General features: G+C 36.7%; 1 protein-coding gene across 1 annotated transcript; it reads right to left on the bottom strand.

Annotated features, from left to right (window-relative positions):
- Positions 1-1,142: 1,142 nt before the first annotated feature.
- Positions 1,143-12,259, bottom strand: LOC109789943 (protein LOL2). Its single transcript, XM_083060324.1, has 7 exons — positions 4,494-12,259; positions 4,281-4,388; positions 4,029-4,139; positions 2,819-2,931; positions 2,588-2,653; positions 2,414-2,485; positions 1,143-2,079 (listed from the first exon to the last, which is right to left on the bottom strand). Exons 2-7 carry the CDS (start codon positions 4,384-4,386, stop codon positions 2,023-2,025), a joined length of 525 nt encoding a protein of 174 aa, XP_082916450.1. The 5' UTR covers positions 4,387-4,388; positions 4,494-12,259; the 3' UTR covers positions 1,143-2,022.
- Between the last annotated feature and the right edge of the window lie 1,295 nt (positions 12,260-13,554).

The raw sequence follows: 13,554 nt of genomic DNA, 5'->3' as shown, positions 1-13,554 counted from the left end.
CAAAGGCTAAGAAGGCGTATCACGGCGGCCCTCTCATGAAAACGAGAGAAATAGGCCGCCACTTCACCATCAACCCAATCGTACCCGGGGATCTCACAGGGGGGAAATTTTTGCCTATAATCCCCGGGACTCATTTCGGCATCGGGCAATTCCGACCCAGAGGAACTCCCCGACTCCCCACTACGCTCTGGGCCCGACTCACCGACACCCCCATCCGTCTCTACTTCGGCGTTAAACGCCAAGATCTCGGCATCCGGATTTTGGGCCGATCCCCCCTCACTGGCCGAGGACCCTGACGACAATGTGACACCTTCGGTGGCCATTATCACTAAGATCAAAAATAAAACCAAACTTTTAGGAGTATTCGGCTCAGAGAAGAAAAGCTACAGAGGCGATGAAGAGAAAGCACGAAGAAAAGAGCCCCACCTCAACACCTTATATAACTCACTCGCGGCAACCCAAGAGGCTCACAATAAATGCATTTGCACGCCAAACGGCACAACCCCAAGGCGCGAAACCCTAGGGCGGCGGTAGCATGCAACAGTCACTATCTACTCGACGCGACTCCCGAAAATGCACATCCCCCTATATTTTAAACCCTAAATGTCCCCGAGCCTTTTTCACGTAAAACCCCTTCGTCTTTCATCCTTGGGCTTGGGGGGGTAGTGTACTGGTGGGTACCCCTTCGGTCACGAAATAGGCCGAGAGGGGTACCTAAACTAATAAAACACCCCCTTTCGGTCAGGCAATAGGCCGAAAGGGAGGCCCGAACCGAAGAGCCACACCAATTGGCACCCCCTTTTAGTCAGGCAATAGGCCGAAAGGGAGGCCCGAACCGAAGAGCCACACCAATTGGCACCCCCTCGGTCAGAAAATAGTCCGAAAGGGGGGCCCGAACCGAGGAACCACAGCACCCCCTTCGGCACCGTACCTAGCCGAACACCCTCTCGGCCTCAGGCTAGGCCGAACACTCTTTCAGTCCCTTAGGAAAGACCCAAAGAGGTTACTCAAGAACATCCTTTCGGCCCCAAGCTTGGCCGAACACTCCTTTCGGCCCCAAGCTTGGCCGAACACTCCTTCGGCCCCAAGCTTGGCCGAACACTCCTTCGGTCCCAAGCTTGGCCGGACACCCCTTCGGCTTTATGCTTAGCCGAAAACATAGTGAAAAACCCATGGTGAATACGTGGCAAACCAAATACCTTCTAAGATACTTATTACCAGGCCAGATTAAGACAGGATTAAGGTTAAGTCACGTATTACACACATCCCAAGGATGAAGGCCCACCAGGCCCAAACATGTCACTATAAATATACAGGTGATGTGACATAAATGAGGTACGTTACTATTCCCACTAGCACATTTATTGCTCTAAACCGAACACTGACTTGATCGTCGGAGTGCCTTTGCAGGTACCCTCCCCACCATTCGGAGCTAGTATTCGGTCGGCACGGAAGGTTCGGAAGGACTCAAAGGCAGCTTAAGGAGTAAGGAGACGAGTGTTCTTACGCAGGAACAATAATAAGTCTATAAATTTTTTTAACAACTCAATTTCTAGACACCCTCCCTTTATTACAAACATAGAAAAGTATGTCATACATAGATTTTGCTATATTTCATCAGTCATACACAGTGGACAGCCACGATGATACTGGATTTCTACGCCAGTTGACTCTGGACACTTTTATCCGGCTATATAATATATGCTTGCATAATATAAAACACTTCATATTATTAACAACATATAACTGAGTTTTCTTATCAAGTCACAAAAGATGAGGAACCATCAAATATTCATCTAGGACTTATAATTCGAGATATGAAAGACCTTATGATACAACTGCAGCAAAAGGTGGACCTTGGCAATCACATAAAAGACAAATTTAATCATCCAAAACTCGTATTGTATAAACATATTAACTTCTATTAATTGCTGCAATTTCACATACAAGAACAAATCTTCAGGAACCAGCAGCTGATGGTGAGTCAAATAATGTTTTCCCTTTGTACTTTTATGTAACGGTTTAATCTGATAAGTATCTTTTCTTATCTGTTGTAATGCCCACAACAACACTGTTCACCTGTGACATAAAATTCTTATAAGTAAAAAAAAATGGTAATACGAAGTAAAAAAAAAATAAAAATAAGTTTAAGTATCCTTCTAGTCCCTTAACACAATTTTTTAAATCAGTCTATTTAAATTTATTTATTTTACTCCTAAAAAATTATTTTAAAAAAATGTTTTCAGTCACCAACGAGGGATAATTAAAAAAAAATAGTGGCTTCAAGTAGTATATAAGAATTAAAAATGAATAACCTTCAAGTAGGAATTAAAAAAAAAAAGCTATACTAAAAACATACTCCAGTCAAATATGGATCCAAAACTAATGAAAAAAGAAAAGCAATAGTAAATACCAATTTGCCAGTGGAATCAACAGTCATTGGATTTTGTACTATGATAGTTTGGGTATGAGAAAGAGGCATTGACTGCAGGCAACAGAATCATGTAATAGATATGAATATCATAACAAGAACATAACAATACATCTGATCTCACGGAATCACCAAAAGAAAAAGAGAAAAGCATACCGATGAATTAGAAGGTACTGTTCCATTTGATCTCAATACAGGAATGCGAAGCCTTTCATTGGTCATCTACAGAACAAGAAGCAGAAGCCATTAATCAGATGGTACAAATAATATTACATAAAATGCAAAACATTATTTGCATCATATTTCCAAGATTTTCATTCATGCATGCTACTGTTAGATACTTCTAAATGAGGTGAAATTGAATAGATTGTATGAATGAATACTTACAGTGACATTAGTAATAAAGTGACAAATTGCACATTTGACTGAGGGAGCTCCGTAAGGATACATGAGTGTTGTCCGGCAGTTCCCACAATGGACATGGCTTACTTGATTTAATTCTTTTTTATCAAAACACAACACAAATCAACAATTAATAAAGTCAATAAACAATTTAACCTAATAATTAATTAATAAGCATCAAATATTACAGTAAAATAATGAATTCATCATTGGAATTACATACAATAGAGAAAATGGAACCTATTAAATGACCTCTCAGACACACCCAACATACTGTTGTTTATGCAGTATGATTTTGTGCATATAATAACCATACTACACAGCTCTCTGAATTTGAATTATGCTGATAACATTCATGAATATTACAAACTTTCATCAAGGATACATAATCAAATTAATTTTAATCCAGGTTTTGGGTTATGTTTATATTCAAATGAATCTGGACTGTGCTCTATAATGTTTAGTTTAATGTTGGTTTTGCGCATGCATTTCTGTATTTAAGGGGTTATGAATATATTAGGGTTTAGAAAATTGACTTTTTGTTATCCTTGCATGTTCCCTCCCCTGTAATTATATTAATTATTATATATTTTTTCAATCCTTATAGAGATGAAAATTATACATTTATGATGAATCGTAAAGACTTGGAGAAAGATGAATCGGAAGATAATTCTTTTCAAGATTTATTGTTCCATTTTATAAAATAAAGAAGGCAAAGAATTACGATTTATAGGTAAGCCATAACCAACTAAAAGATAAAACTAATAAGCTGTTATATCTTCTCATAACATATAACAGTAAGTTGTTATGATATGATAAATAAGTATATTCTAATACTGATAAGCATATATATCCTAATAATAATAATGATAAGAATATGTCCTAATATTTTTCCTACTACCTTTAAATATTGTGTGTGCCTTATAAATATGAATATTGCAAGTCTCAATAATATTAAATATTGTATATTTTCCACTCTTCTGTAGCTAGGAGGAATATTATACTTGTTATCATTCCATATAAGGGTAAATATATATCGTACACTTTTTTAATTCCATATATGAATGAATTCCCATTCTTTATAAGAATTAATTAGGAATGCATGTTATACTATTTCTCATTCTCTATAAGAATTAATTAGGAAGGAATTTTATACGGTTTCTTATAGAAATTAATTAAGAATGCTGTAATGTACCTGGTGCAAGGTTAATAGCGTGACAGTAAGGACATGTCACACTTGCAGCACGACGCGGGTACACTAGAAATGTCCTACAGCCTCCACAATGAAGTTGTGACATTTCCATTCCTGCAAAGGCATCAGAAAATTAAAGGTCCCTAAATATGTAATTCATTTAAGCTTGCACCATTTAATCCAATGTGAAACCAAATGAACATTCTAAACATGTTGTAACAAGAAAATATCTGAAATCTTTAAAAGAAAGCATACGAGGAGGAGGAACAGAATTGATGGTGTTGCAAATTGCACAGCAAACATTAGATGCTCCCAAAGGGTAAACAAGGATGTTCCTACACCCGTTACACACGCTCCTCATAACTGCAAAGACACATGCACACACATTAGTTACTCTTAAACAATTTTAATCCCTAACACAAATCATAGAATATGTAACATTTGAGAAGGGTAGAAGAATAAGAATACCTGTGTCGTGCAGTGGAATATGTTGAAGGAGAATGTTGATGAGAGGAATCGTTGAGATTAGAATGTTTGAATTCTGAACTTGCAACCTCCAATTGTTATCAATATTTAATTTGGCCTACAAATTCAAGTCTCGTTTCTATATATACCTTCGTTCTGTACGCGAATTAGGAAATTTTACCTCCAATTTTTTCATTTAGGTGGTCTAATTAATTAACCCAAGAATTTCTCTTATTTCATTTGTTGAATTTACACCGCCATATTTTGTCAACTACCAAAATTTAAATTTTTTAAATATAGAAAATCATAGAGGAAAAGGAAACAGTCTATTTCCATTTTCAATATTTATATTTTAATTTATATGTAATTTTAAAATTTTTATTTTAACTACTTGGATTGAATTTATGTGATTTAAATTAAGTTTATTGTCATTATTCATTTTAGTATTCAGTGAAAGTATAATAAAAATACAATGTATTGCATAAAGTGATAAAAAAAAATACCAAATTTAAATTTTTAAAAAAAAGTTAATTGAAACGATGTCTAGATTTTTTTATATTTTCATTTATATATAGATTAACATGTATAATGAATTTATTGATTTTTTTATATATAACTAAACAAAAAAAAATAGACTTTATTGGCGGATAAAAAAATGACTTTATTTGATATTTTCTTATATAATTAAGTTAAACATTTTTCTAGTCCTACAAAAATTTATTTATTTATTTATTTCTTATAACTTTTTTACTCACTTTTAAGTGCATAAATCTAAACATATCATTGTATAAGTTTCAAAAAAAAAAAAACAAATAATATAGCGTATTGCACAAAAGTTCGTTGAAATTTGCTTTTGGATGGTAATTGTTCTTGTCGGAAACACTCTTTCTCTCCTTCCTCTTGACTAGTCTCTTAAGTTTCATGCTGGCCGAGTCCTGTCTTCGAGTGGTGGGAAGGGTATCTGCAAAGGCACTCTGATGCTCAAGTGAGTATTCGATACAGAGTAATAAAGGCTATTATATTAAATAATCATACATATCCCATCAATCCCATCAATACCATATTTATAGTGACGTTCTTGGGCCTGGTGGACTTTTTGGATTATTGGGCTAGTGCACAAGGTTTTGCACACTGATTATAGCTGACGTGGATGTGTTTAATGTAATTAACACTTGTTTTACTTTACCTCATGGATATTCGTTATAGTTGAACCCATTCGGTAGGTTCATCGGCCGAGGGGTATGCGGCATGTCGGGATATTCGGCATATCCATTGGCTGAGGGGGTGTTCGGCTTGTTCAATGGCCTGAAGGGTTGTTCGGCCTGTTCATCAGCCTGAAGGGGTGCTCAGCCTATTCATTGGCCGAAGGGGTGTTCAGCCTACTCATTGTCCTGAGGGGTACTCAGCCTGTTCATTGGCCTGAGGGGTACCCGGCCTATTTATTGGCCTGAGGGGTACCTGGCCTATTAGTTGGCCTGAGGGGTACTCGGCCTATTCTTTAGCCGAAGGGGTGTTCGACCTACTCATTGGCCTGAGGGGTACTCGGCCTATTCATTGGCCTGAGGGGTACTCGACCTGTTCATTGACCTGAAGGGTACTCAACCTGTTCATTGGCTTGAGGGGTACTTGCCCTATTCATTGGCTTGAGGAGTACTCAGCCTATTCATTGACCTGATGGGTACTCGACTTGTTCATTGGCCTGAGGGGTGCTCGACTTGTTCTTTGGCCAAAGGGGTGTTCGACCTGTTCATTGGCTGAAGGAGTTTTCGGCATAACCTGTACACTGCCCCCCAAGCCCAGGATGCAAGATGAAGGAGTTTGGTGTAGAGACCAGTTGGTTGTTTGGGCGATGTGATGGTCGGGACCGAAGGGTGGTAACGTTTGGGGGTGTCTCTTCGTCTCCTAGGGCTAAGGTGTACAAGTGCCTTAATTGTTGGGATTCATGTTGAGATGAAAGGTCACGCAGTGGTAGTCATTGGATGAAGTAGATCCAACGGTGCTTACTAGGGGTGTGGCCCTTCATTTCTTGGTTGTTGAGGTCTATATTGTTGAGCTTAGGAGAAGCTTGAAGAGTTTTGATGATCACAACATGAGAACAACAACTTGGAGCACAAAAACAAAGTCAAAGAAGAATCAAGAAAATGCTATGAGATGGAGCTATGTAATAGAATTTAGGATATAGATTGTTTTCAATGTGTTTCTATATTTTGTGTACTTAGTATGCTTTGTGCATGAGAAAATCTTGTCTAAACTAAGTAGAGAGTATATGATGATGAGTTAAAAACATTGAAAAGTTATTTTGAGTCTTAAAATGAGGTTTTAAGAACTAACTCAAAATAATCGATTATTGTTAAATATAATCGATTATTTCAGCAAATAGGCTAAGTGGAATGCCTTGCTGTAATAATCGATTATTTGCCAAAATAATCGATTATCCCAGGAACAACTCTCTGGAATAATCGATTATCTAGCTAAATAATCAATTATATTGTTCTTGGTTGATTTCCAGAAAATCTGAAGAACAAAATAATCGATTATTCTTTAAAATAATCGATTATCTGTGTCTGAAACTTTTATAAATAGTTTGAACCTTGAGAAACTTCAGACATGAGTTAGAACTGATAATCAATTTGTGAAAAACGTTTTTGTGAGTCTTTGTGACATCTTGGAGAGTTTTCTTTGTGAAATCCAAGAGTGAAAACGTTTGTGAAAAGCTTTGGTAGAAGATCATCATCATCATATTCTTGAAAGGGGAAGATAAAGATTTGTTCAAGAATTCTAGGTGAATTCGTTCCTTTTATTCTTTGTGAATCTTTGTGGAAAATCTTGAGAAGGGTTTCTCAAGTGGTAAGGTTTCTTGTAGTGGGTTCTACAAGGGGTGCTTTCTTGGGGTCAAGAAAGTGGTTATCTTTTAGTGTTGAAGTATATGCATGTGTGTGTGCTTGTAAACCTTCTTGCTTAAAGATAGTGGAGCAAATCTTAATCAGGTGTTGATTAAGGACTGGATGTAGGTCACATGTGGAGTGGCTGAACCAGTATAAAAGACTTGCGCAATCTTCTTCAACCTTATCTTTTACATTGTGTAATTTCTTGGTTGAACTTCAAAGAAGATAAAACTTGATTAACAAGTGTATGTGAATCTTGATGGTTTAAATCTGTAATTGAACATTATTTTTGAACCTCATTATGTTGTAATCAAGTGAGCATATTGCATTCATATTTTCATAACAAGTCTTTAGAAGAGCTTCATTTGGAAATTCTGTCATGGAAAAGTTTTGATTGAAATTAAGATCCAAAATACTCTGATAAATTTTTAAAGGGTCATTGAATCCAATTCACCCCCCCTCTTGGATTGTGCCATTCTTTTCTAACATATATAAAGGGGGTCCAACTGGTGAATATACATGTTCGTTTTTTCTGTACCAAAAAAGGTGTTTCCATTTATACTGTATACTTTGAGGTACGTTTATGTGCGTGGTGTTGAGTCGTCGGTCGGTCAAATCTCTCGAGGTAATTCTTGGAATGGCCTCTATCAATGAGGTGTTCGTGTTCAGGGGCTCTTCGTTAGGGATGGCAACGGGGTGGGTCGGGTACAGGTTTCATGATACCCGTCCCCGTCCCCACAAGTTAAACCCATTCCCGTCCCCGTCCCCATACCCGTCGAGTATAGATTTTCATCCCCATCCACATCCCCGTCGGGTATCGGGTATACCCGTACACGTACCCGTTAATTTTTTTATTTTTTATTTTTTGTAAAAAAATGATATTTTTAAATTATTTTTTTTATTATATTATAATTATAATTAGGTTGTTTCTTTATCTCATATTATAATAAATAATCACACATAAAAAAATATTAAAATTTTTTAATATAATTAAATTGAAAGTGAGTATTAAATTAAAAATGAAAACGGGGACGGGTACGGGTAGGGGTAAGGGGCAGGTAAGTACATACTCGTACTCGTACCCGTACCCGATTTAATATATCGAGTTTTACCTGTACCCGTACCCATACCTGGTCAAACCGGGTATTCCCCGTCAAAGTCGGGACAGGTTCAGGTATTACCCACGGGTACATGTATATTTGCCATCCCTACTCTCCGTCTGGCTTTGAAGGTCCGGGTATTAGTCGAAGGGGTGTTGCGTCCGAGTCTGAGTTGCAACGCTTTTCCAATGAGGGGACTTCTAATGCCACTGACTCTTCCAGGTCTACACTTCCGGATGCCGAAATGGAGGCTCGGGATTATCGATAGAAGTTTCCCCCTTGTGATATTGTCGGGTATGAATGGGTGGACAGGGAGGTTGTAGCGTATTTCTCGCATTTTTATCAGAGAAGAATTGTTAAAGGGTTAATGAAGTGATGCAGCTAGCTCGATGGGAGGATCAAGACCCTTATCCGGTCATGTTAAGATGTTGTAAGGCCGATGGCTGGGCGGATGCCGACCTGGTGTTTTTTGGAATGAAAAATAACCAGGGAGAATTTTTCTTTGTGTATGAGTGCATGTTTAAAGAACTCGATGTCACCTTGCCTTTTGATGATTTTCAAATGGGTGTCTTAAGGGCGCTAAATGTAGCTCCTACTCAGCTCTATCCGAATGGGTGGGCAGTGATGCGGGCCTTCCGAGTACTTTGTAAATATCATTATATTGAACCTAGTGTAGGGTTATTCTTGCATTTCTTTTGCACTCGACCATCTAATAAGACCATGAAGTGGATTTCATTGATAAGGCACGTGGATCGGCCATTGTTCAAGCCCTTCACTTCCTCTTTCAAGGGGTTCAAGTCAGGTTTTTCCAAAGTCATGATTGATCCGGTGGCCTATCAGAACTGGTTTTATGACTTTAAAGGCACACAATTGTTTCCATTTTACTAGACGAGCGTGCCTCGGAAGTATGATGAGTATCTGGTTGAGATGCTCAATCCGAATGAGGTGTCGGCCTTGGAGTACTTGTTAACATTGTCCCGAGGGATTCTGGCTCGATTTTTAGTCTTTTTGCTGAAGTCTCCTAGGCCTTGGTTTGATCTAAACGGTATGTATTGCCTGAAACTTGATTTATTTGCACTTGAGTTGATTTGTGACCGGTGCTTTGTTGCAGGTCTCATGGCTCAAAGAGGAATGGCACTGTCTTATCGTCAAGTTGTCTGGAATCAGGCTCTTCGTAATACTACGGCTAAGGGGCATCGCAACGTGGTGATTGACCAAGAACCAACACTAACGCGACCCGTCCTCCTCCTTGGGACCTTGTTCCCCCAGAGTCTCATTCAAAGAAGAAAGACAAGGGGAAGAGAAAATAGTCTGAACCCTCTTGCACCGGGGGTTCAAGTGCTCAAGGAGAAGTGTCCCGGGGGCACAAGAGTAGGCAGACAGAGAGTCCACCTTCCAACCTCGCCATCCCCTCGCCCATTGTGCATCGGGATTATTTTGGCCTCGAGAGTTCGCCCCACGTGGATGATGTCGGCCGATGTCCTTTCTAACGAGGGCCGTCGATTACTAGTTTCAGCTAGCCCAGCGGCCCAGTGGGCTATTGCTTGTGAACTGCAAGTTCGAGCCAATGCCATCCTTTGTCAATTGGCTTGGGAACCAATTGCCGAGACCGAAGAATTGAAGAGTTCTTTGGAGGAGGCAAGGAAGTCGCTCCATGAATCGGTCGGCGCTCACGAGGTCACTTTGGCTAAGAAAGCAAGGTTGGAGGCCGAGGTGGCCAAGTTGAAAGAGAATGTTGAAGATATGGAGGGAAAAGTTGTTGCTGCTGATGGGGCTGAGTAGATGTGGCTGGAAGAGTTGAAGGAGGCGCTGGCTCGAGAGTCGCAAGTGAAGGCTGAGGCTGAGGCGAATATGGCCACTTTCTGGAAAGAATGCGAGGACAAGATTTTTCTTGAGCACGAGGTCGGGTTCATGCATGTCCTGTGGAAGGCTTTGTATTTTTGCCAAATTCCTTCCAAATTTCAGTTTGATGTGAGCAAGGACTTCTATCAGGGGGCATATATGGATTATAATGACATGCCTGAAAATGTCAAGCCTGACAAGCATGCTCCCCTTCAATCGGCTGCACATGAGGATCCGGGCATGACCATCCAAGATGATAAAGACAAAGATACTCAAGTGGGGGATGGGAACACGGTTTCTTAGGGTCAAGTTGTCTGATTGCCCCTTGTTTTTATTGTATAGGGCAAAAGGCCTTGTTTAGTTTGTTTTTTTGGGAAGGGCATTCTTTTTATACCTAGGGCCAACAGTGCCTGAGTGGTTTGATGACCTTTTTGTATCTAGGGTCGATAGTGCCCGATTTATTAATGAACTTCGGCAAATATATGATGTTTTCTATTAATGTGATTTTCAATATTTATATTTTAATTTATATGTAATTTTAAAATTTTATTTTAACTACTTGGATTGAATTTATGTGATTTAAATTAAGTTTATTGTCATTATTCATTTTAGTATTCAGTGAAAGTATAATAAAAATACAATGTATTGCATAAAGTGATAAAAAAAAATACCAAATTTAAATTTTTTAAAAAAAGTTAATTGAAACGATGTCTAGATTTTTTTATATTTTCATTTATATATAGATTAACATGTATAATGAATTTATTGATTTTTTTATATATAACTAAACAAAAAAATAGACTTTATTGGAGGATAAAAAAATGACTTTATTGACTTTTATGTATAATAATTACAGAGAAAATTATATCTAAAATAATTTTTTTTTATTAATTTAAGGTATAAAAATCATTACATACATAATTTATGAAACTAAAAATCAACATAAAATATATAAAATAAAATGATAATATTTTTATTTTATTTTATTATTTGATATTTTCTTATATAATTAAGTTAAACATTTTCTAGTCCTACAAAAATTTATTTATTTATTTATTTCTTATAACTTTTTTACTCACTTTTAAGTGCATAAATCTAAACATATCATTGTATAAGTTTCAATATATATATATTGTACAAAAGTTCGTTGAAATTTGCTTTTTGGATGGTAATTAATTCCAGAAAGCAACATTCATTTTCTCTTATTTTCCTAGAAAACATATGCATAAGAAGAACATTACGTCGTCGGTGACGTTGCGATTGCACTCGTCGACTTTGGACGACTTCAAGCATAGGGTTGTTCGGACTTTCATTTCGACATCCGTACGCAATTAAAATTAACGCTTCCAATTTTAACCTACCATTAATTATTTTTTTTTTAATTATCGACACCAATAATTCAACATTTAATATAATGATTGTACAGTAACCAATATTCATTCACATTTAATCAATATTATTAAAAATTATAATAGAACATTTTAAGATAATTAAGTATATAATTATATTTAATTAAAACTCATATAAAATAAAAAATATAATATACACATGTAATTAAGCATGTCAAGACAGTAAAAATTAAATCAATAATAATTAATTTATTCATTTAATTATTACAAATTACAAACTTACAATTTAATAAAAATAATATTTTTAAATAAAAAAAATTATTTTTTAATTTATATCTTTTAAATTGACAAATATCACTAATTTTATATATTTTTAGTTTAAATTCTTATTACCTAACATTGCATAATTAATAATTTGTATTTAATTCTACTAACATAAATTTACTAATTGTAATAAAGGTCTAAAATTATGGGTACTTAAAAGATAAGGATGATAAGTAAATTCGTATTCATGGATAATATCCAAATTCATCCCGATTTTGACGAGAAATATCTTATTTGATCGGATACAGGTACGAGTACGGATACAGATAATATTTTTTTTATTAAATCGGGTACGAGAACGGGAATTGATATATGCTTACCTATCCCCTGTCCATACTCAGGGACAGATCCACGACTAAGTGAGTGGGGGCACTTACCCCCACTAAATTTTTTCTATTTTTCATTTATATATATATATATATATATATATATATAGTAATTATATATTAATTTATTAAAAAAGTTATTAAATAATGACATGATATTTTTCATATATACTATAGATATTGTAACGACCCGGCAGGTCACCACACTCATAACCGCAGCACACCGGAAACACTAGACAGAATAGAACGAGTATATAAATATAGGATCTAGAATATAAATATATACAAATGTTCCAATCCGACTAGAGTTAGGGCGTATAATATAAAATACAATCCAAAATAGCCAGATAGTGGCTTAACATCCAAAACATCAGCCAGTTAAGACTCCCTGTCCTCTGCTAGCTATAAGCTTGCTCCTATCACAAATCTAGCCCTGCTCTGCTCCCATACAAGTATGATCATCGCAGTCCAAACACATGGAAACAACAAGGGTAAGCTAGTATAAAAAAAAAGAACAAGATATAGGGAAATTTTTAAGTAATAACAACAATTACAACCATCAACAATTCATCCATAAACATCCTGTCAGTTGTTACCACACGGTTTATCAATACACACAAAATGCGTCGTCACGCATATCACCTCGGAGATCTCCTACAACACCTCAGCCTTTCGGCCTACAGCACCTCAGCCTTTCGGCCTACAACACCTCAGCCTTTCGGCTTACAACACCTCAGCCTTTCGGCCTACAACACCTCAGCCTTTCGGCCTACAACATCCAATATCAACACACAGTACAACACAACTGTACAGCTCAACATATCATCTTACAACAATGTACAAGTGATACAACTCAACATAATAACTTACAACAATATACAACTGATACAACTCAACATCAGCAACAATATTATCCACTAATCATCACATCATATTCGCCTATTTTAATTCAACTCAAACATTATTAATAACAAGATCAATAATTTTGCAACATACAACATATAATACGACTCACCCGTCTTGTTTACAACTCATCAATCATGCAAAATTACCCACCCAAACAACACCAATCAACCTAAGCACCTAAAACAACTTAACCAATGCTGATAGCTTGACCCCTCTTCACTAAAACAGCCATATCTGGAGTTCTAGAACTCCTTTTTGGGTGATTCCAGCGCCATTGGAAAGCTAAGATCCAAGGCTACAACTTTCATAAAGACTACAAAGTTCAATTTTGA

Source organism: Cajanus cajan, chromosome 1 (assembly GCF_000230855.2).
Source record: "Cajanus cajan strain Asha chromosome 1, NIPB_CcT2T_4, whole genome shotgun sequence".
NCBI lineage: Eukaryota > Viridiplantae > Streptophyta > Magnoliopsida > Fabales > Fabaceae > Cajanus > Cajanus cajan.
The sequence above is the reverse complement of the archived record's forward strand: the minus strand, read 5'-3'. Positions and strand labels throughout refer to the sequence as shown.